At 33.9% G+C, this 25421-nt stretch overlaps 2 protein-coding genes across 5 annotated transcripts in view; one reads left to right on the top strand and one right to left on the bottom strand.

Annotated features, from left to right (window-relative positions):
* The window catches only part of LOC127848863 (Golgi-specific brefeldin A-resistance guanine nucleotide exchange factor 1-like), a 59298-nt gene extending 47655 nt beyond the window's left edge, over positions 1-11643 (top strand). The window contains exons 33-37 of one of the 3 annotated variants that reach the window (XM_052381526.1): positions 414-527; positions 923-1094; positions 2196-2315; positions 4012-4302; positions 7755-11643. In XM_052381526.1, the coding sequence (XP_052237486.1) occupies positions 414-527; positions 923-1094; positions 2196-2315; positions 4012-4302; positions 7755-7885 (828 nt within the window). In that variant the 3' untranslated portion in view covers positions 7886-11643. Of the gene's footprint in view, positions 1-413; positions 528-922; positions 1095-2195; positions 2316-4011; positions 4338-7754 lie in introns of all 3 variants that reach the window. The other 2 variants (XM_052381525.1, XM_052381527.1) reach the window with 2 other exon arrangements.
* Positions 11644-12775: 1132 nt separating this feature from the next.
* Positions 12776-25401, bottom strand: LOC127848866 (uncharacterized). 2 transcript variants are annotated; one of them, XM_052381530.1, is made up of 7 exons: positions 25292-25401; positions 21794-21908; positions 21300-21376; positions 20900-20991; positions 17903-18002; positions 16267-16455; positions 12776-15852 (listed from the first exon to the last, which is right to left on the bottom strand). In XM_052381530.1, the coding sequence occupies exons 1-7, from the start codon at positions 25355-25357 to the stop codon at positions 15739-15741; spliced, it is 753 nt and encodes a 250-aa protein (XP_052237490.1). In that variant the 5' UTR covers positions 25358-25401; the 3' UTR covers positions 12776-15738. The 2 variants fall into 2 exon arrangements, with proteins under 2 accessions (XP_052237490.1, XP_052237491.1); XM_052381531.1 differs by having other exon boundaries at positions 15779-15921.
* Positions 25402-25421: the final 20 nt, after the last annotated feature.

Here is a 25421-nt window from a genome sequence, read left to right as displayed (position 1 = left end):
TTTGGTTCAGAATATTTAACACTTTTCCAAAGCTAAATGCAACTATATTTCCCAATTAATGGAAACAAATTCCCACTCATAATGTAATGGCAACAAAATAATTAATTAATTTTGATAATGTTCTGCATTTAAGTAATTTCTATAAAATCAAAAAAATAAATACCTCATACACAAAGTTGTACGATGACTTCTCTGATATACATGTACATGTATTTGGTATTTAGTTACGTTATTGGACAAATTTCAGAATTAAAAATTCCCATGTGAAGCAAGAAGTGTTTTTTTCCCCCAAAGGACTGAAAAAAACCTGGTCTTGTTATGCTGTCAATAGGATTTCTTGTGATCTACCTACATGCAGTTGTCCAACAGTTCCTTTAAAACCCATGATATGATGCCTGTTGCTATGGTTTCAGGTGTTCCTACAGCATCTGACCCCTCTCCTGACCCTGAGCACATTTACAGCCCTCTGGCTCACCATTCTGGACTTCATGGACAAGTACATGCATGCTGACAGGGGTGACCTGCTGGTAAGACAAGCAAACATTTGGTAAAGTTAAAAAAAGAACCTCTGTCGACACAGAAGTACAAAAAAAATAGTAAAATATTTGATAGCAACAGTATTTGTTTATTACATCATGGAGTACAATTTTTTATAATAACTTTTTAACATTATTATCTACTTACCAATTAAACAGCAATAAATAATAAATAAACAATTTATTGATGAATTAAGAATCTAAGGATGCACAGACAAGCTGACGGACGAAAGAGAGACAGACTAAACGAATAAACAAACAAGGCACAAATGATTTATCAATTTTTTTGGAAATAATTATTTACTTATTACCAAAACAAGTAACCAGCACCAATTTGTAAATACCACAAATAGATAAAACATCTTGCCATTCGATATCCATCACAGGCTGAGGCCATCCCAGAGTCCTTAAAGAACATGTTGCTAGTGATGGACACGGCGAAGATATTCCAGTCGTCTGGGGGAGAGGTGGACAGTCAACTGTGGCGGCTCACCTGGGACCGTATCAGCACCTTCCTGCCACACCTGAAGGACGAACTCTTCAAGCCAGCTGAACCAGGTATTACCCTTGGCCATTCAGATACACATTTGAACGCGTTTGTTGCCCTTAGAAAATCAAATTTATCCTTTCCCCCATAAGAAAGAAAGTGAAAATGGCTTTTGCAACCAGCATAAAACCAGAACAGCCTGCGAGTAACTCACAGTCTGTTCAGGTTTTATGTTGTTTGCTGCTCATCAGTAACTAAGGGTTGAAAATGAAGCCATTGAAACTTGAATTTAGTAAGAAAGGTATTTAAGTATATTTAACTTTATATGGAAATACAAATGCGTCAAAATAAGTATCTAAGTGGTAAAGGGTTAAATTACAGAAATTTCTTACTAGATTTAAGTTGTAAATGTTTCATTTTTCCCTTACGATACTGATGAACAGCAAACAGCAGAAAACCTGATAACACTGCGGGATGCTCACAGGCTGTTCTGGTTTTATGCTGGTTTGCATGTAGACATTTTCACTTTGCCTCTGAGCGGAAAATGGTAAAGAGGCCAAGATAAGAGGCAGTTATGGAAACTAGCAGGGGCTAATTGCTTCAAAAATGTTTTATGGGTCGGGTCCTTTCTGGGAAAAATTGCTATATGTTTGCTGTTCCAGATAGTTTGAAAAGTTGGCAAAAACTTTACCAAAGTTTTAGTTTTTATCTGTGAAAGTGATATTTGAATAGTTTTCCTTGGTGCGTTTGCCTTTGCGAAATACCCTTTCGAAAGGAAAAGTAAGATGTAATATTACCCTAAAGTAAATTATATAGGAGGATTTGTCAACATTGAAGATTTTGCTCTAAACATTTATTCTAATTTTCATAAGAAAGACAGTCTTCTTAATAATGAAATAAATTGAACATTTCTAGATATAAAATAAATACATGCACTTTATATACTTCTCACTTTTAATTACGAGAATAAATTCAATATCTAAGCCCATTTCTATCTGTGGTTCTGAAATACCCTGAACAAATTTTCATTTTTTTTCCTATATAGTCAAGGAAACTTGCTTTTCTTTCCTGTTCCTGTAACAAGAGCTCATCTCAGTAATATAAATCATTGAGCTGAAAATAATTTCCGTTGAATGAAGGATTTAAATGGACATGCAAATTATCTTGTTTAGAGCCCATTAAGCTGGCAATGGAAAGGGAGGCAACTCCAACTCCTGAGGCTGAGTCATCCCCTTTGATATCAGGGGCAACAACTGAGCAGTCTTCCACTCAGGCAACAGATGGAAATTCAGGTATGGTTGAGAATATCTACAATCTAGTTTAGACGTTGATAGTTGTTGTTTTTGTGTTTTCTTAGGGCTTATAGCATAATCAGTTCGTTTTTTAAGGCTGATTTATTGCAGATAAACAACTTGCCAATTACGCTTACAACCTTAATTTTTTTTATAAAGTTTAGGTTAATAAGTTGTTAAGTTCTAAGCATATAGTGTATGAGCTAATCATTTTTTAGCCATTCAAATATATTTGCAATATTTTATTTATCTCTCAATTATACAGACGTAGTGCACCATTAAAATTGGGTGAATAAGATCTATAAATAGCAAAACTCTTTTCTTTTTTTTCCAAAAAATTATTCTGTTAATACCAATAACAAAAAGTAGTGTTAAGTATAGGGCTTGAAAAAAGGAAGTCAAGAAGTCCTGTTGCAGACTTGTCATAAAGTATAAAGCCTAAACTAAATTAGAACAATTACAAGGTTTTTTTGAGTTTTGTTATCTTGGTAAAACATGATTATGTTTTCACTAGTGATTTGTGTTGTGTGCGTGTGTGTGTGTATTTTTATATCTTTTGTGTGTATATCACGTAGAGCTTTTATCTTATATCAATACTAACACTATGTTTTTGTACAATTAAAGTTTTAAAATGTTAAAATGTTAAAGTCCACATTTGTTTGAATTCTATTATAAGTTTAATGACCCCTATTGATTTTCAGGTCACTAGGTCAAAGGTCAAGGTCATGGTGACTTGACACAGAAAAATGGTTTCTGGATGATAACTCAAGAAAGCTTACGCCTAGGATCATGAAACTTCATAGGTACATTGATCATGACTCCCAGATGACCCCTTTTGATTTTCAGGTCACTAGTTCAAAGGTCAAGGTCACGGTGACTTGACACAGTAAAATGGATTCCGGATGATTACTCAAGAATGCTTATGCCTAGGATCATGAAACTTCATATGTACATTGATCATGACTCGCAGATGACCCCTATTGATTTTCAGGTCACTAGGTCAAAGGTCAAGGTCACGGTGACTTGACACAGTAAAATGGTTTCCAGATGATAACTCAAGAATGCTTACGCCTAGGATCATGAAACTTCATAGGTACATTGATCATGACTCGCAGATGACCCCTATTGATTTTCAGGTCACTAGGTCAAAGGTCACGGTGACTTGACACAGTAAAATGGTTTCCAGATGATAACTCAAGAATGCTTACGCCTTGGATCATGAAACTTCATAGGTACATTGATCATGACTGGCAGATGACCCCTATTGATTTTCCGGTCAAAGGTCAAGGTCACAGTGACAAAAAACGTATTCACACAATTGCTGTCACTACAACTGACAGCCCATATGGGGGGCATGCATGTTTTACAAAGAGCCCTTGTTTTGTTTAAGTTAAAGTTAAAAAAAAAACACACACGGTATATTGTTCTGCTTTATAGACCCGTATGTAAGATGTTGTATATTTCATTAAGAGGATAAATTTACTCAGTAAAAGCTGTGAACATTTGAAATATTTGAATATTTTAATTTAAATGTTATTCTGTGTTAGACATTTATCACAGATATGTATAAAGGTATAAATATGCATGCACTGGTTGGAATATCTTTTCATACTCCTACGATATGTATTACTCAGAATAGAAGCTTGTACATTACACTCTCATTTAAATCCATCTATGACGTCGTGTTTGCGAATAGAACACCAGTGTGACCCCCCATTGAGGCCAACAACCACTGTAACATCACGTCCTAGCAGCCCAGACAACAGCTTCTTAGCAACGGAGACAGAACTTCCCATAGCGGCCCCATACTTCCTTCACACTCCATTACCCATACTTCCCAGCTCTGGAATCATCATGACGACCCTTAATGAGCAAACAAGCACCAGAAATGCTGCTCATGGGGTGGATTCAACTCTTCGACGCAGCCCAAGTGAACCTGTGTTGGCACCCGCGGTACCTCTGTTGTTAAACCCAGACCTTATGAAAGGTACAGGCATACATATAGTGTCGCCACAGGTTCATGTAAGTACGGACTACTGACTGATAGGCATGCTGGCTGGGTATGCGTATCAGGCCCCTGGGATTGAAACCCACCCTTTGCATGGAAGATTCGATTGGTACATGGGTCACAAGAGCTCCAGATAATAGTGTTTTTTGTGTGCTTATATACTCTTGACATTTTGCAATTACCCTTTATAAAATGTCAGTATGAAACACTTGTACAGTTACAAAATAAAGCAGGGGGCTACATTCACCACTGAACGTGCTTTAAAAAAGCAACAGCAAAACATTTTATTTCTGTAGTAAAGATATTTTATTTGTCTTATGAAACCACAATATTAACATGCAAATATAAATGTTTCACACTTGATATAATGATAATTAAGCCCAGCCCAATTTGGAAATACCCTATCTTATTCAGGGGTCAAGGGGAAAAATACTTTTTGTGAAAGATCAGGAGGTACATTACCCTTTAAAGAAAAGCCTTTTATTTACTCTTTTAAGAGTCCTGTGTTACTTAAGAACTCAGATACACTATGAATTTGTTACACAATTGCAATTAAAGGAATTCATTTAGATAGAAATAACATGCCATGTGCACTGCTTAAGAATACCTTTTTACATGAAGATTTCACATAAACTAAAATGATGGAGTTAATTCATCAATCAACTCATCAAAGTGTCACTTCCTCTGTTCTTTAAACTGTAATATACAGGTGTCCAATTAGTAATTGTTCAAACCTACAACTGTACTTTTGCCATGCCTCTTGATTGACTTAGGGCGATTCGGTCAGCAAACATTGTTCTCATGGATTATTGATCAGGCATTTGCTTGGTTCCATGTTAAAGTCAGCATGGAAATTAAGCCAATCAAATCAGGCTTGAACACTTATAACATGTTTGTTTTCTTAACACAGTGAAGCATGTGAAGTAGCTTTTTTATGCCCCCGGATTGAAAGATCGGGGGCATATTGTTTTTGGCCTGTCTGTCTGTCATTGTATGTGTGTGTCCCATAACTTTAACCAAAACTTTAACCTTTGTTAAAGTTTGGTCATAACCTTTTGAATATTGAAGATAGCAACTTGATATTTGGCATGCATGTGTATCTCATGAAGCTGCACATTTTGAGTGGTGAAAGGTCAAAGTCAAGGTCATCCTTCAAGGTCAAAAGAAAAAAAACAATCCAATGGAAGTAATAAGCTGTTAAAGGGAGATAATTTCTAAACCTGCCAAATGATACATTTAAATTTTATTTCAAAGCGGTGCAATAGGGGGAATTGTGTTTCTGACAAACACATCTCTTGTTTATCTATGCCATGTCTAATTGTCTATGGTATATCTGACTGAGAGGAAGTCATGTGCTGATATTTAATACAAATGCTATACATTATTATTGGACCTATAAATAAACATATTCCAATTGGTCTAGAACATTGTCTGCAGCACAAAACAAGTACAATATTTAATAGACATTTAATAATAAAAATAGCTGTTTCCCCTTGTAATTTTTATTTATCACTTGTAAATTAAAATCTACCAAAACCACAAAACACACTTTATATGTGTCAGCATTTGAATATGATGATCCTTTTAAATCAATAGTGTCCTAGAAACTAATACATGTTAGAACACCTATATTTAATTGATTCTCATTGAAAAAATCCAATATATCACCTGTGCTTTTATATGTATCAATGCTTACAATTTTCATTAGATTCTTTTCAAATACGTTGAACAAATATCAACATAAAATATAACATCATTGGTGTACTAATATACATGTACTAACTCTTTTGTACAGTTCTATAGTAAGTGTATAAAAAAAAATTGCGGTAAAATACATGTGATTACAGTCCATTTTGTTGGTTATGGCAAATGTACCTCATTCCTTATTTATGTTTGGTTTGTTTTTGGCTGTGTGTGTTTGAAATAATTATGTTAATTTTTTTTAAACATTGATATTATGGTGTTTTTAGTCTTTGATTTCTGGTCATTTCTTGATTTTCATGTAAAATATAAGATATTTAATGCCTCAAAGGACATCTAAAATATTTAACAATATTCTCTTGACAGTAAAAAGGTATTTTTTTCAATTTACGTTGATTGAATTAAATTGGAAAATTGTGTATACCAACATTTTAGTTGTGCTCTGGAAAAAATGCGCTTAATGCACACAAAAAAGTGCCTGAAGTATCGTCCCAGATTAGCCTGTGCAGTCCACACATGCTAGTCAGTATCGTCCCAGATTAGCCTGTGCAGTCCACACATGCTAGTCAGTATCGTCCCAGATTAGCCTGTGCAGTCCACACATGCTAGTCAGTATCGTCCCAGATTAGCCTGTGCAGTCCACACATGCTTGTCAGTATCGTCCCAGATTAGCCTGTGCAGTCCACACATGCTTGTCAGTATTGTCCCAGATTAGCCTGTGCAGTCCACACATGCTAGTCAGTATCGTCCCAGATTAGCCTGTGCAGTCCACACATGCTAGTCAGTATCGTCCCAGATTAGCCTGTGCAGTCCACACATGCTAGTCAGTGACAAAAACTTCTGCTTAGAATGGATAATTCTATAGAAGTGACTTCTTTTAATGTTTTAATGACCAATTCCAGAAAAGTGGATAGTGTGGTCCTTGTGAGCCTGTTCAGACTGCACATGCATTAATCCTGGTTTTCCTAGAACGTTGCCCATTAAAAATGTACAGGTAGTTCAAGCAGAACTGCACAATGTATAACAAGTAAACATGATCCTGCATGTGAAAGTTACAACACTGTTACATTGAAAAAGTCCTTTCATTTACTGTCTGATTACTAGTATGTAGTATGTTATAGGTGCATATCTCAATTTATATTACGTTTTAAAACAAAAATAATGATTAACCATTATCTGGCAACCAAATCTGCATAGCATAGTGTGGTTGTCACATAGCTGGTTTTCTTTTTGAAGTACGTTCAACAATTTCACTTATGTTGTTTTTTTGCTGATCAATAACATAAAATCTCATTCTTGAACTAAGTTTGAACTTTGATTATTAAGTCAATTAAATTGAAACCAGCTATTTAATCACTATGTTATTTATAATACTTTTGAACGCTTAAATTTAGTTTTCAATCACACTTAATTAAATATCTGAGAATTCGGGAACAAAATGTCCTGTATTTCAAAAGAATAAGACAAAAAATGACATATTAAAAGCCTGAAAATGAAGAATTACTTAAAAGCCTGAAAATGAAGAATTACTTTAGTAAGATTTATTGTACGCTTCCATTATATGGCCAGAAGCAATCCCTACAAATATCAAGCTAAAAAATTTTTTTACACAAATGAAAATCAGCCCAGAAAGTTAAAATCATTTCAAAATATTGGTAAATATTTTAAATTGAGAGTGAGTGTGTGTTTGAAAACCTTCATAGTTGTAAGCCTCTTGCTGATTTCTTCAGATGGTCAGCCGAGCGCGAGACTCGAGTCCCGGACCTCCAGCGGGCGTTCTACAAGCCCCACCCACAGCCCACAGCACGCCAGAGATGTCCCTGTGGCAAACTACCCAATGAACCGAGTCCATGATATATGAAGGCTGGACTCCTAGAACTGGTAACAGAACGGTTAATAGCAAAGGAGGAGATGGACTCTTAGTGGAGAGTTTATGGACTCTTAGTGGAGAGTTTATGGACTCTTAATAGAGAGTTTATGGACTCTTAGTGGAGAGTTTATGGACTCTTAATGGAGAGTTTATGGACTCTTAGTGGAGAGTTTATGGACTCTTAATGGAGAGTTTATGGACTCTTAGTGGAGAGTTTATGGACTCTTAATGGAGAGTTTATGGACTCTTAGTGGAGAGTTTATGGACTCTTAGTGGAGAGTTTATGGACTCTTAGTGGAGAGTTTATGGACACTTACTGGAGAGTTTGTATGAAATGGAATGATGGATTTCTTGTTTGAGAAATTATGATGTCTAATGAAGTGTTCTAGTGTTCAACTTATGGAAAGAGAAAAGTAAATACAAGTTTATGAAGTGATGGATTGTTATAAAACGAAAATTTATTGTCAAATGGAGTGATAGACTCTTAGTTGGAGAAAAGTTAAAAGCATATAGTGTTGGACTTCTTGAAAGAGAAAAGTATTAACTTTAGTGGACTGAATCCACACTATGGTGTAAGTGATGTGAAAGAAAACTTATTATTATAGCGGACTACGTGCCAAGTCAGAATATATGACATGATTGACCCGGAAAAAGACATTTTAAACTGATTCCACTATTCATGAAGTGATGGGCTGTTATTACGAGAAAACCCCCATAGATAACCGAGTATAATCCACAAAAGATGACGTGGTAAGAGAAAAGAGTGATTTACTTTTAGTAAGATTTAGTAAGATTGGATAGGGACTGGATTTCTTAAATTTGTATAAAAAAAGATGACTAAATAAGAGTGTTCTATTAACCCATTTATGCCTAGTAGACTCTCCCATCCTTTATTTTGGATCAATTTATTTCCAAAATAAGGGATGTCTAGTATATTTATTTCTATATTTAGAATATTTCTTACAGAAATTCCTTAAAACAAACAGCGCACACCCTGATGAGACCCCGCATCATGCGGCGTCTCATCTGGGTCTACGCTGTTTGCCAAGGTCTTTTTCTAGACGCTAGGCATAAATGGGTTAATGACATAAAGGAAATATGTACCCAGCAAATTTGCAAATGTAGAAGAAATATTTTATTTTTATTTTTTAAGCAAACCATCCAGTAGACTCGTTTTCTAGAGTGTCACGGGTCTTTAATAATAATGAATTAAGTTATTGTATACACCTACAGGTAGAAAGCATGTATTCTGCCGCCTAAACGCTGATTGACTGATAAGATTATGGGGCAGAAAAGATTTCAAGCTAGCATCATTTTAAATTCAAAGAGAGGATGTTGTCAAGTGTAGCATGCGCAATGATGTAAAACTGTTTATGTTTCATGTTGGAAAAGTCTGGTTAGATTGTTTGTAATGCTTCACCAGTGTGATAATGTTATAAACAATGAAGGCGAGAAACTCGGGACAAAACCCCGATCATGTTTTGAAGCAACCCATTTGTCTCACACGTCTTGTGCAAGCTCCTAAACATAAGCAGCTGATTAGTGTGTTAGGGCTTTGATTGGTGGTTAGCTGAATGCACATTGCAGTAGGATTAGAGCATGCCAGCGCCTGTGAAATATAACCATGAATATAAAAATCAAGCGTTCCGGAACACTGATTCGGAAGTTAAGTCACAGCATCGCAGCTGCAATAAAATGCCAGGGGGAAAGCCTGCCTTCTGACCTTAATATAGCTTAATTAAAGTACAATTATAAACAGAAATAAGGGTATCACAATATTACTTCTAACCATTACCTGCATGTTTCCAAAGTTTTCATGTACAGCTTAGTAACGAACAATAGCATTAGCCAAGATTCGAAATACTCTTCTTAAAGAACTGACAATTTTAATTACGAAGAAACCGGACGTCTGTAAACAGGGTTTGACAGTATGTTGAACAACTGTCTACAAAAGGAAATCATCAAATGTCTTCACAATATTAATATAACTAACCTTTGACTGCTCCTAATGCACTGGCAAAGTCTCGTATGCGTCAAATATTAGGTTATTGCTGACTACTGTTATTGGTAATGTCAAGACCTAGGTGGCTGATCATTATATAGAATCATGTTAAATTGCCAGTTTGTTTTAATGCTATAGATTTATAAACAATTAAATTGTTGGAAACAGTGCATAGAGCCGTTAATTAATACACATATATGTTTTTTATTGGTTGTCACTTACACCTTTATTGTATTCATAAATGATGCAAAAATACTAATACCTGGTGTGCTAAAAATCTTTAAGTTAAAATTGAAACTCAAGTTTTGCTCTTATGTGAAATTTAAGATGGGCATTTGTATGTTGAATCCAATGATACTTGCTTTTTTAAACCCTACAGAATGGAAAAATACAAATCATTTATGGCAATAACTACTGGTTTCATATATTTTCTTTAAAAACAAACCCATGGACATGTAAAACAGCAAGAATTGTACAAAATTTAAATGTAAGAATTTTACAAATATAGATTTTTGTATAGCTTTGTTACTCATTATTGCCTGTTCTTCTTATTGAATTAATGATATGGTTAGGGATGATGGTCGGTTTTTTATGTGGGAGAACCAAGCTGTTTTTAGCCTACTAAATGTTGTTATACCTGTACCTTGTTGTAAAGGTGTTTCGGTGATTATTTTTTCATTAAGTGATATGATTTGTTCTGTGCAATACCTGATATTTTGTGGTGACAATATTGCAGAATTCTGTTTGTAAAAATATATGACTTGTACATGTATTGCTGTATATTTTTGGTTGAATTTCATTCTCATGGTGAGATAACTTGGTGCAGTTACTACTACAGCTGAGGAATTAAGAACCGAAATAATGTTTGCATTATTTATATTTCTTGCAATAAAGAATATATATTCCCAAACTGGTGTTTCCAACTCCTCTGTGACAGAGGGGGTATTCATGAGATAGTCAAGATGGTGATGTTCTAGCCAAGAAGACAGATTTTTTTTCGCCGTTTTATATCCTTTTATACTTTTATTAATTGTTTAAATGCCACTCACTTTCACGCCATATCAGCAAGAAAGTCATAAGCATTTATCGGTATTTCATATTAATATTCGCTCTATATCTCAAATTTACTTAATTTCTCAGCAAAATCACAACATTACAGTTCTCGCAAAAAAAATTCATAGCAAGTAAAGTAGAGATAGATCTATAAAGCGAAAAATAATACCAAATAGAGGCTAATTTATTTTTTTACTGATATGGCTGGAAAGTGATCAGCATTCAAAAATTTAACACTGATAATAAAGGGTACAAAACCTAGAAAAACATCTGTTTAGATATGGACGTCGCCATCGTGACTATCATGTTATTACCCCGTCTGTGTAACTGCTGGCAGGGCAGATTTTGCTCCTACTGTAGCAACTGAATAACTTCAATCTGTAGATGAATGTTAAAAAAGTAATATTGGCAGAAAAATATTTTGTTTGCATTAAAGCCCTTTGTCTTTTTGTCCACTGTAGGAAATTACATGCCTCGAATGGGCATCAGTGTTTGTGACACATTTGTTAATAGATACATTAAAATGTGCTTGCTGTATTATGAACGTGTACTATTATATTATTTATGTTGTTAGTCATGATAAAATAGATGTTTTATTGTGTAAAGAATTGTTTCATTGAATATGTGATGTTGTTATTTGTAATTCTGGATCATTATGTTATAAGATATAAATGTAATAAACTTTAAAAGATTATACATCATTGTATATTTATACTTGTTATTCATGGTTTTTAGCTCACCTGTGCTAAAATTCTGAGTTAATGTTAGAAGTATATGTCTGATGTCATCCTTTAGCCTGTTTCCACTCAAAAGACCATCTTGAAAGAATTTAACGTTAGGCTAAGTTGAATTTCGTTAAAGAAGGGTAAAGAACTAGGTCACTAGTTTAAATCTTCTACAGTTGTTGTACCTCTTACACTATGATAATTGAGCCCTTGTTTTCAGATTTTTTAACATCAACTATGTCATGATTTTAGATAATGACAGTAAATCAGTTAGTAGCAATGGGCAAGAAGCTGATGAGAGTTTTCCAAGTTCAAAAGTTGTCTTAAAGGGACTTGTAAAATGACAATTCACACTCTGAAAAGCACGCAAAATATGTTTTAGTTAACCCTTTACCACTTAGATACATATTTTCATGCATTTGTAGTCCCTTAGAAAGTTATATTTAATTTAAGACCTTTCTTACTAGATTCAAGTGTTTCATCTCCAAACCTTAGATAGTGATGAGCAGCAAATAGCATTAAACCTGAACAGACTGCAAAATACTCACAGGCTGTTCTGGTTTTATGCTGTTTGCATATAGCCATTTTCACTTTGCTTCTAAGTTGGATAGGTTTAATAGTTTATCATCAACATTAAAATTTCCATTTAATATTTTGAAAATAGGTGCATTACTTATAAAGCATTTAAAATAAGCAACACATTTTTAAAGCTTCATTAGAAGAGTAAAGTGCATAAGATACTGATCCTGAAGGTCCCTGGTTCTTATCCCACAGATGACTTTTGTTTTTTACTTAAATTCTTGCATTTTTTTTTCCCAAATATTATTGTTTTTTTAGCAAAATGCATTTAATAATTTTCAAAAATATTTAAGTATTTGACCATGTCCTTTAAAGGGACTGGTTTACTGACTCTTCACTGGAATTAAAACCTTGGACATAAAGGGGAAAAATCTTAATTTGGAACCACTGGGCCACTCAATCTTTAGAATGCTGTTTAAGTAACACATGTACCTTCCAAATAATTAATGCAAAGCAAATGTTTGACAATTTTATCTAAGTATTTATAGTAAACAAGTGTGTGATTAATAAACATTAAACATATCACGACTTACACATTTTTATTAATATAATAAATACAGAATGAGAACCAATTTATAGTAAGAATGCATTATGATCCCAAAGGCAATACATGTAAACAAATGCTTTTTAAACAAATTTAAGGCTACATATGTTAAAGCAAGTTAAATGCACAATTACCAGTGAACATTTATGTTCAAGAACACTGACATTTAGGTCACATTTAAATGGAATGTATGTAGAACCAATTTGTATTTAAAGTTTATTCACTTACAACAATGACATGTAAAATGACTCTTAAAGCTAGAGTTTTGAACATTGTTCCAAGTATTATACACTTTGGTCTTAATTATCTGTCCACTTTTAAAATGATTTCTATGTTTGACAGATCAATTCTTTTTTCCTGTACAAAAATATATCACTAACATGCTCTGGATTTCATTTCGAGGATAAGCAAGTCAAAACATTGCATTAAACTCTCGTTGTTTGATGATATGATTTTTTTTTGCTAAATTCCACACAAATGCATATAATTCCTTTATTTGATAATAAACAAGAAATATCTTTAAACAAAGATATACGGCGTTGATTGTGGTTGGAGTTGGTGAAAGGTAAAGAGTTCAATGAATGAGATCAAAGATAGCGAATGTCTTTTTCTGTGCAGTTCTTAGCTGCATCACACGCAGTACGGGTCGTTACGCGGAGTTTTTACGGCTTATTTTACATTATTACATATTGCTTGTCATAAACCTATAAATACAAAACAGAATACCAAAAGAAGAATGGAAGTGAAATTAAAACATACGAGTCAACCGGCCACACGCGAAGTATCCGAACATATTTTAAATATTTATGCGCGCGTTCTTCGAACAAACCTGTTTTAGTGGTTTGTCAGGCATTGCTATTTGATTTGATTATTAACAGTATCGAGAATCATCGCGCTCATGCTTAATACATAAGTCAATATGGTGGAATAATTCTTGTTAAATTAATCAAAAAAAATATTTATCATGGTATTGTTGAAAACACATCAACTCTTTCAGTGCGGGAACCGAATTTTAAAGGCCTTTGCAAACAGTTTGGATCCAGATGAGACGACACAGAACGCGGCGTCTCATCAGGATCCAAACTGTTTGCTATTCTGATAGTATTCTTTGAAAAAAATAGAAGAAAATGCTAATTTTAGAAATTCTGCAGACGACATTTTAGCAGACGACAAATTTCCCAGCATGCAAAGGGTTAAGAATCAATTATTGACATACCATAATTATATCGCTGAATATCTTCATTTAACAAATTTCTGGTGTAAAGAAAATTCCAGTTCACATAGTTCCTGCAATAGCGTCTATATTATATAACGATTATTGTACTGGCTGCGAACTGACCCCGATACCATGCGGGTTGGAATGCAATGCATTAAATGGAGGCCACGCTTCCACTGCTGGAACGACAGCTTGTTTAAACCTTTATACTTTTGCATGTTAAATGTTCAATTTCGAAAACAATTTAAAATGGTTTGGCCAAAACGAATATCAGGATAGGGAAAAACGATACTTTTATGAACTTAAATATACTAGTACACAGACAGGAATATGGAAGTAATTACTAAATATAAGAACATAGCCTTTAAGTACAAGCGCTCTGGCGCTGGCAATCGTCTGAAAATAAAAGGTGCACGCACAAACTGTATTGATGTCGAGAGTTGAGTGTAAAACTGTTCTATCTATCAAGCCTTTTCATTAGTAAGAGATAAAATTGTTTCATGCTGAACACACAGTAAAACAGTGTTACAAAGACGCGGTCATGTTTCCAATGTTCTGGTGGCATGTTCAAATCAGCCAATTGAATAAATGAAGTGTATTCATTCGTATCTAGCCGCAGGAAATTTTATTTGAATTTTATTGGACACTTACATTACAAAGGTCAGGTAAGGTGAAAAGCTGGCTTATACAGCTACGCCGAAAAAGTTTAAGTTTAACTTGATACATTTAAGGAGTGAATTTAATTCAAGCCCATAACAAATGTAAATCATATATTTCCTCAAAATCCTTATAGTATCTTTCCATCAGTATACTGGAGAGAACTGTCATGTATAATATGGAATGAGTGATATATTGAACATCATTATATTGATGACAATATTTCAGCTTTCACAGGAGTCGTAAACAACTAAATTTGTATAAACAACACGCTTGCTTCAATGGCAACTTCAATCCAATGCTTATCAAAATGAAGTTGAACAATATGCACTTCTATTTTTTGTTCTTTCATCCCTGTCCCAAAATTTATTTTAAACCACACTTCTTTTCAAGCGTTTGTATCCAATCCAACCATTCTGACCCAAAACATGATTTACCAAACCGTAATCCTGTCTCAGCAATTTATTTTAATCCTATGAAAGTTTACAATTATGCATGACAAACACACTCTCCGAAATATGTTTTGAATTCGTTTGATGCTTTACAAAATATTTTATTGTTGAATAAAACAACATGTCCGACTTGTCATCAATTCAATAAAAATAATAATACGGAAAGCCGGTTCAGAGATAAATTCCAGTGGATTAGCAAAATAGGATAAAATGTAATATAAATAATAATACATCACATATTTGGGCAGGACGTTTGAAAATAGCACATATTGAAATAGTGACCTGTATATTAAAATCTTTGCAAGAACTTTGGTTACCATCATCAAATGCACAGATAGAATCATTTTTCAAATTAATTTGATCTGAGATTCCCCACTCATTCCATCCCGCGAAACCCTTAAGTTTCTGCAATTCTCGTAAATATTAATGTAAATTATACTCTTATTAGGGGTAAAATAAAGCTGAGCAATAAATATGAATTACAATAAAATAAATTTCTTGTCTGTCAATAAACCTTGTATTGACTCACAATTTTTCTTACTTCTGAACAACAAGAATGTATCAATGATTAAAATATCTGCCTCTTTGCCTAATGATTTCCTAGCATTGATATATATCAATGTTTGAGAGAGTTGAGAACTTCAGTCACTTGTTTCCTCGTGTCTTCCGGGCTTGTTACACTGTGTCCAACTGTTCGTGGATCTGCGAAGATCTCGTAATCATTACCGCCCTGGAAAGGTCAGTTCACTTTTGATTACATGTGCTTCATACTGCAAGGAGTTTCCGCCTATCAAACAGTCTGAAATTGTTGACTTGAGAAGAATTTATAAATCCAGTGGCAACTAAATTATATTCTTGCAAGATAAACTTCTAGACAGCCAGTTATTTTAATACTAAGAATGATGAAAAAAAAGAAGCGAACAAACAATTTGAAAACTTTTACGTTCTAATTAAATCACACGACTTTTTCACATTTGATATGGAATTTACATCATGACTATCAGTATAGGGATTTAAAGAATTCTTACAAGTACCAAAACAATTGTCACTTGTATTGGACCATTTAAACTATTTTTTTCTCCACAATGTTTAATGTTTAAAATTAAAACCTCTGCACATTTTTTCTACAACCACTTTCACCAACCTTTTCTGTTTTATCGCCAAAAAAATGAATAGTGTCAACATCATTCTCCATGAAACGCAGACAGTAGGTCTTGTTCCAGCCTTCAGGGAACACATCAATGCTGATCTGACCTCCGATGGCAAACTGTAGCCCCGCCCCCTGAAATTCTTTCTCGAGCGCCAGTTTAAACTTCTCCCTTACTTGGTGTTCCTGTAGATATATACAACAAATACAACATTAATTAAATGTTTTCAGTGCCCCTTAACCAAACTGTTATCAACAATGCAAATGGCATTAAAACTTCCCTCAAACAATTTTGCTCCTCATTACATGTATAATTATGTCACAGATCTTACTATTCTCAGAACTAGCCAATGACAAATAAAAAATATACATGGATCAACTGTATTTCAAGCCTATTCCTGAATTGAGAATTTCACAAAAAGTTCAGTGATTTGGGAACAACAAATTTAACATAACTCTCTATAATTATTCAAATTATAATAACAAAATCATATAACCTATAATTTTATACTTTGTTAGAAGTAGTTGAAACAAGAGCATCGCATAGCGGGTGCCACGCTCAGCTGTGAAAGCTTGTCATATTTTTATTTTATTTTTTTTTATTTTTTAGAGGTCACAATGACCTTGACCTTTGACCTAGAGACCCAAAAATGGGTGTGGCGTGTAGAACTCATCAAGGAGCAGCTACATGTGAATTTTCAAAGTTGTAGGTAGAAGCACTTTGATTTTAGAGCCAATGTTCAAAACCTTCACAAAATGTTAAGGTTTTAGCATGACATGGACGGCGGACGTCAGACGGCGTCGGACGACGAGCTGGCTATGACAATACCTCGGGTTTTCTACTAAAACAGACAAGCTAATAAAATTGAGATATAATAATCATAAGATGATTCTTTTTTCTTAAAAAAAAAAATCCATCAGGATTTAGTTGAACCATTTCGTTCTTAGCCTGTATTTTCGTTTTTAGATTTATAACCTTTTTATTTAAACTCAATTGCATCTGAAGTCAGATGTTTGATGAGTCACTTTAAATTAAGTGCGTTCCTTGGAAGAAGCAGATCCTGAGACCGACTCCAGAGAGTGTATTGAACCCAGGACCTCCTTATATCCAGGCCCACATCATATGCACTTTTTCACCACAGCCATTTTTTAACATCTAGTGATATTGCATTATAATATATAAATTTAATTATACAGAGGGGTAATCATGTGACAAACAATATGCCGAGGCAGGTATTTTTCGTCGTTTTATACCCTTAATTACTTGTATTATTTGTTTTTATTCCGCTCACTTTCCAGCCATATTATGAAGCACGTTACTGGCTGCTATTTCATAGTAATATTCGCTCTATATCTTGACTTTACTCTGTGCAAAATTTCTAAGCGGGATGACCTAATTAGGGCTCCACTAAGAAAATTTGCGGGAAGTAACGTCGAGATATAAGGCGAATTTAAATACGAAATACACGCTAATCACCTATTAACTGATATGGCTGGAAAGTGAGCGTCATTTAAAAAATAAACAGAAGTAGTAGAGGGTATAAAACGGTGAAAAATAACTGTCTCTGTATGGACGTCGCCATCTTGACTATCACGTGATTACCCCCTCTGTTATAGGTAAAAAGTATTCTACCTGGTCATAAGCAGCAAATGCATCCCTCTCTGCTTGTGAACAGCTGCGACCAACGGGGCAAATGTTGATCATACTGCTGCGAAACTCTATAAATGTCCCACTTAAACAAAGAAATGTTGAATTTACTACATGTAGTTACCATGGTGATATCACATAAACAATCCACACTTTTAAGAGATTAATGCTTGCAATGGTCACATTACAGACCAACATTAATTTTACTTATATAATGTTGTTTAACTGTTTCTACTGCAAAAAGGGAAATTGAAATCACCACATTACCAAGAAATGCTGATTTTACTACAGTGATATAGCATAAACGTTTCAACCCCAAAATAAAACGTACATGCTAGTGTCAAAATTCTTCTTTTTTTTAAAAATACTATCTGAAATCCTCTATAATATGTTCAAATACTATCTTAAATGTATTCTATACAAAATTATATTAAGCTACACATATTACAAGCTTAACTGTATTTGCCCAGTAGACACTGTCAATTAACTTTGAATAATTATGTTTGTGATTAACACATACACGTGGTTGCAAAATCAAATTTTTGACAAGGGGGCCTGAGAGTCCCTAGGTCGCTCACATGATACCATAAGAACCTGAATCTGAGAAGCTTTTGTGATGTTTCCATAACCATTTTAGAAATCACTCAGGATATCATTAGAACACATGTTCTAAGCAAGTTAATGGGAAAAAAGTATGACATTTAGGGTGTTCACAAAGTAACACAATATCCATATACGGCCAAGTATCTAGCCTCCTGTGGCCAAGTGTATACATTTTGATAACTTTAGCCAATCCAAAAGGTAACCTTCTTAGGATAAAGACAACCAAAGTCAAATAACTTGGCTAAATCTTATCCAAAACTCAACCAAAATGTGCCCCTGTTAGAATAACTATTTTTTTAAACAATCACTCACCAAAAAAGATATCCTAAGGTTGAAAATAACAAAACTCATCCGCTGGATAAGAGTTATCCAGATTTATACAATAGGCTACTATTGGTTATGTTTTATGTTAAACAAGAGATGTGTTTGTCAGAAACACAATGCCCCCTTCTGCGCCGCTTTGAAGCCGTATATTTGACCTTTGAAGTTGAAGGATGACCTTGACCATTCATCACTCAAAATGTGCAGCTCCATGAGATACACATGCATGCCAAACATAAAGTTGCTATCTGAAGTGACATAGAAGTTATGAGCATTTTTCGAAACCTAAATGCGAAACCTAAATGCAAAGTGTGACGGAAAGACAGACAGACAGAGGGACGGTCCAATCCCTATATGCCCTCCTTCGGGGGCATAATAAACACCAAGATGAGACTTATTTAGACCCAAACTTGGAAGATGACCAACACATGATGTTTAATGCTAAATATTACAATTCTGGACATTGTCCTTTAGATGAGATATTTACAGCAGTTTCGCTTTGCATGTGTGCATAAATCTTGTAAGTTGCAATTTCAACTCAGTGGCAATATTTGCATGAACATAGCAGAGGACCACTGAAGTATTAGTTGCAATAATCACACTCCTAAAGGTTTCTTCATGTAAGCTTGCTGTCTGGAATTCAGGCGGCACTTTTATTGGTAAAGTGAAAAACATAAACTCTTTTCTGGCATAAATTATCACAAAAAGATCAAAAATATATCCCTAATGTGCACAATTTAAACCCTTTGCATGCTGGGAAATTTGTCGTCTGCAGAATTTTTAAAATTTAGCATTTTTTTCTATTTTTTTCAAAGAATACTATCAGAAAAGCAAACAGTTTGGATCCTGATGAGACGCCACGTTTTGTGGCGTCTCATCTGGATCCAAACTGTTTGCAAAGGCCTTTAAAATTAGGTTCCCGCACTGAAAGGGTTTACACTTATGTGAAATGGTGTGCTAAAAAAATAATGATATTAATTCAAGTTTCAAACACATCAACTGTTCCAGAAATGTCTACATTATTGCAATAGAAAATGACAGATTTGAAAATATGCAAAAATGATTTCTTTATAGTTTGAAACATGTTTTTTACCCTAAGAAAATCTGCAACAATGCTTTTCTTGCAATGTTTACACCATGTACCAATAAACATACAACAATGACACCGCTTTCAAAAGAATGTGTCTTCATTAAAATAACACTGTTATACGCTGGAAACTTTTAACTGACAGCGTAACAACAGACCATCAGACACTTGGGTGAAAAAAATTGGTGCAGCATAACCTTTTAATTTCCTTCGCTCTATAACAATTCAAAACGTAGGGTTTTAGTTTGACAACAGGTTTTTAACAAGATTTTGTTTTACCGGTAAGTATTTTTCCATAAAAGACATGCAATTTTATGTTGATGGTAACAGGTATCATCTTTGTTACAATGTGTTAAGGTTAATTAAACTGGACTTTATAGACATTCTTATGACATTTTTTAAACATTTTTTGTCTTTACAAGGAAGAAAATTTAGCTGTATGTATTCATAAAAGCTCAATGAATTTAAGAAGAACTAACTGAAGTATATAATACACCAAATATGAAACCATTGACATTTGTGTTTACACCATTGACATTTGTGTCTACACCATTGACAGTTGTGTTTACACCATTGACATTTGTGTTTACACCATTGACATTTGTGTTTACAAAGAATATTTTTGAACTTGACATTTTTATTTTTCAAATCTACTTCAGCTCTGGTGACCTACATATGCCACAGACCAAAACCATTTGAATAACTTCCAAGAAGGTCACCCAAGGATCATTCCTATGCAGTTTTTTTTAAGTCTGTCAACGTGTCTAGGAGAAGTCCTTTTATACAACAAGTATATGCGCACTGAAATGCACACAGACAAACAACAGACAACACATTATCCTAGAACCTCCCCATGCACACTATGTGCTCAGGTGAGCTCAAAATTTGCGAAGAAATGCCAAAAGTCATGGCTAACGATTTTTATCTTGGAGTAAATTGCTTACCGGTATGTACAACATAGTCATAGTTACCGTTTAGCAGGAAGTGTTAACTGTGACATGTAGTGTAGACTGAAGTTTATAACTTTCTGCAGGACTTCTTCACCCATATGTTTCAAAATATTCTGAAATGAAGTGAAAGCAAACACTTGAAATACATTCTATAGGTATACAAAATTGTTCTGATGGTATGCAAAATTGTTGTGATATTTTGAAAAATTGAAATATGTTGCATCCACAATGTGTACTATATTTTTTCAATCTAAAAATATAAACATACAGTGAGTTTTCAAAGCCAAAACAATATTCATTTATTTGTAAAGCATGTAAACTTCTGAAATTTATCAAAACATTGTAAAATAGTACGTATTAAAGAAAATATATTATAATCAATGAACTAATGCTGTATATTAATGCTTACACACTAATGTACCTGTTGGCCAATCTGTTGTCCCTCTTTGTAAGCAACAAGCCCATTTTCAGCAAACACATAGTCAAACTTGTGTATTACTGAAATAAGATAATTGCATGATCATACATAGCTTCAATACACGAATAAACATTTATGAAGCCCTGATATCTATTAAGTATGATATTTAGCATGCATAAACGTGGTTGAAATTTTGTTATTACTAATAGTTAGACTAATAGTTACAGACTGCAGACTGTTCAAACGCAGAGATACTGATATAAAACTCATGTAAGTGATACAACTTGAATTCACTCATCAACAATTTGATTTGCCAGAGCTATTTTGAGGCTAACACATTTCAGCCAATCAAATGAAAGTGTCTAGCTACAAATAACATATAATAGCTTATACATTCTTACATCATTTGAGACTTAAATACAGCATGGTTTGGGTAATTTACGTCAATACATAAGCAGGCATTTCCCAACCTACCGTACTAACAATAAATAACTCACCATCGTCACCACCTAATTGTTCAGCAATTTTCACAAGGTCTGAGCCACCAACCAGAGCCACCTTGACTTGTGACTTCAAATCCTCCATAAACCTAGCCATCTCTGGCTCTATTACCTTCAAACAAAAGGACAAATTTATTAAAATATTGTATAGTGCTCCAGTTGTCCAACAATTGATGATGACCGAAAATGTTAATAGGATAATATGTTTGGTATAAAATGCAGTTTTGTTTTGATTTCAACATTATAAAACAAATGTATCGACCTTCCTTGGAGTTAATTAAGACCTAGAGGCCTTAGACAGAAAATAGGGATGCCTGAACACATGTACCGTAAAAAGTTGTGTATAAGGCGCACTTTTTTACCCCAAAATTTCATTTTGAAAACTTGATGCGCGTTATGCACAACTACAGCCATGCCAAGACATTTTTTCCTTGTCAGTTACCCAGTTGCGGTAATTTGCATCATTCTGTTCCCCGGTGTTTTAACTGTAACTATGTTAATAATAGTGTTATATTTACGATCTGAATAAGATGGATAAACATTATAAAGTTAACATAAATATTTTCTATCTTTTTCAGGTATGTACAGAGCATTAATTCAAATAAATTTGAAGAAGAGAATAAAAAACAAGGAAGCCATTTTTATTTAAATGTTATTCAACTTATTGTTTTCCAACAATATTATACCCTACTGTACTAGGGTTACAAAATTTATTTGGGGGCACTTTTCGATTTACAATAGTATGTCGGCAAGGTCTTTCCCGATATATCTATGATTATTTTTCTTGCTTTTCAAATGTGTTAAAAAAATTGATGTTGTGTTTGTTTGCACGTTTTCATACGTCTTGTCAAGATTAAGGATGTGATTATCGAGCAATTTGCATCACCTGTCAAGTTTTGTGTAGCTGGGCTATTATCAAAACATGCGAACCGGCAAACGGCTTCACACCTCAATTGTTTGTTTATCGCCGGTAATGTCGTAATGGTGTTGAGAAGTTTGAGTTGTTAAAGTCTCCTGTCAAGTATAGACACTCCAAAAGAACGCATGATATCGGCAATGTAAATAAAACGCGTGGTTGTGAATTAGTCATGCATGAATAACCATGTGACAATACCAATCAATAATGTCAGTTTCTTAGCTATAACTAATCCATCCGTCATGTGTACTCCACGATAAAATCGTGGACAGTTACTTCGGAGACATATGATGAAAACCTTGATGGTATCCTCGTGGAAAGTGTGCATTTCATGCATAATTCATTTAAATCCAAACATTTATTTTTACGCATATTTTGATTTAAAAAAAACACACAAACTAGTTGTATCGTTATCGTCTTTAAAATAATTAATAATTGAAGCAATAAAACACATAAGATCGGCAATGTAAATATAACAATTTTCAGTTAGCCTGCGGTACGGAATTTTTCGCCCAATTTTTTTGCTTCAAAAACTTTTTTTCCCGATTTTTTAGCTTAAAAAAGTAGATGCGCGTTATACATAAATGCGCGTTATACACAGCGTTTTACGGTAATTGAACAAACATTAGCAACACATGTCAGTATTATGTTGGTAATTCAGTGTGTGTCTTTTTTAAAAACAAAATAAAAAATAATCTGATATACAATCAAGTTATCTCCGGAAGCACCGGCAGCCAGCTATTTCACCTTTTAGATTCAATCTATATGCCCGCTACTTTTCCCCAAAATATCAATACAGCTGTTTTATTGCTTAGTCGCTGGCTATTTTGAAACTATAACTGGCTATACATTTTTTTCTGGAGAACACTGTTTGCAATCATGTTGTAAAGACATAAATTATTATTCTGTTAGTACAACGATACCACAGGATTTCAGGTAAATTTAATCCAGTAGTCTGTGTTTATGAACTTGCACTAGATTTAAGAAAGTTAAGGCAATATCATGAAAAGTAGTTAAAATGTTAGTTATAATGAAATTCTTTGGCATCTAAAGATTTGATAAACAGTCCGAATTGACATAATCACTTAATTCACTGGAACCACTTTTTATGATGGATGCAAATGGAATGTTCAATAGACCAATTCATTGTTATTGTTTTGATTCCGAATTATGGCGCATGCGCGATGCGCTGGTAGGCAAAAAGCACTGGGTACAGTTACGATAAACATTATGTCGTATAGATTACGGCACGTGTTTAGTCAATATATCGAAAACATTAACAACAACATCATAACACCTAAATACTATTAAAGATATTGCATTTTTTAATGTCAATATTGCTTAATTAATACATGTATTCTTATCTATTAGAAAAATATATACTCGTTAGTCATTAGCATCAAGGTAAAGGTGGTCTGAAGACTAAACACCGAAAATTTCACAAAACAAAACTATGCGTTAGCCGTTTTATTTCTTGCAGAAGGATTTCAAAAATTACAAAAAAAAAAATAATGCACCCCATTATATAAATGTAATTATCAATTATATGAGTATGGAAGTGTGATAAAAAAAATAAGAGTGAAAAAACAGGGGTGCATTAAAATCTGACATACAGGTACAACAAAGCCCTATTAAAAGCGAAGTGCATGACAGTATTTAAACGTTCATTTTCTTTTAAATTGGATGATGTTTTTAAGGTGAATAACACTATAGATGAATCGTAACATACAACTGAAAAACACAACTTCACATGATGCAAATTAAACTGTGAATTCATGTACCGGTATATTGAAATTTCTTAACTAGTGTATATGAGTGACAAATATCTTACATTTTATAATATATATCTATTTTGGTTTTTATTTTTCGTAAATATTATTTATCCCGGTAGTCATACGTAATTTCTTGTTTTCATGATGTCGTTTGTGCATGGCCGTAACATTCAATCTTCAAACGGAATGACGTTTAGTTTTAATGAACCGGTACCCGCTAAATACGTTTAATGATTATATGTACATTTACCAATTATTAAATACGTTTTGTTATAAATTACCGGTAAACAGGCTAGTATCTTCACAGCGTACATTTTCTGTTTATATATACTGTACAAATTACTTTTGTACATACTTAATAACAGATGGATTATGGATTATCATAGTGGTAAGTTAATAAATGCTGTGTGCATGGAATCGATCTATTTATTGTTTGTTTTCATTCTTATTTGTTTTATTACAGTATAACAACTTTTGGGATGTTTAAATCTAAAATCTAAAAATGATCGTATACATATCAAAATATATTTAATAATGTATTTAATATAGATATAGAGCGTGACAATAAATATCATGCTCGATATCTCCCCTTTGATCGTATCTTTCTTTTGCCTACCAGAGTGGCACGGATAAAAACACGCAGGTGCGCGTGACGTCACGCGTGAATTGGTCTATAGAGAATTGCATATCAACGTATCTGTCCTCAGTTTTCGCGACTATTTTCTCTTACTAAAATTACAGACATTTTGTGCTATGACAACTAATTCCAATAGGAAGAAAGTAAGATTATGTAATTTTAAAATGAACCTTTCGAGATGCTGTCAATGTTCCGTCAACATCGAAGAGAAATACGGTTTTCGTATCACGCTCCATTTTGTAAACAACGTCAGTGTCGTGGCACAGCTTACAACGGACTTTCTGTAAGAGGTTAAGTCAA

This window comes from Dreissena polymorpha, chromosome 10 (assembly GCF_020536995.1).
Source record: "Dreissena polymorpha isolate Duluth1 chromosome 10, UMN_Dpol_1.0, whole genome shotgun sequence".
NCBI classification, from domain to species: domain Eukaryota; kingdom Metazoa; phylum Mollusca; class Bivalvia; order Myida; family Dreissenidae; genus Dreissena; species Dreissena polymorpha.
Note: the sequence above shows the minus strand (reverse complement) of the source record. Positions and strands in the feature narration are given on the sequence as shown.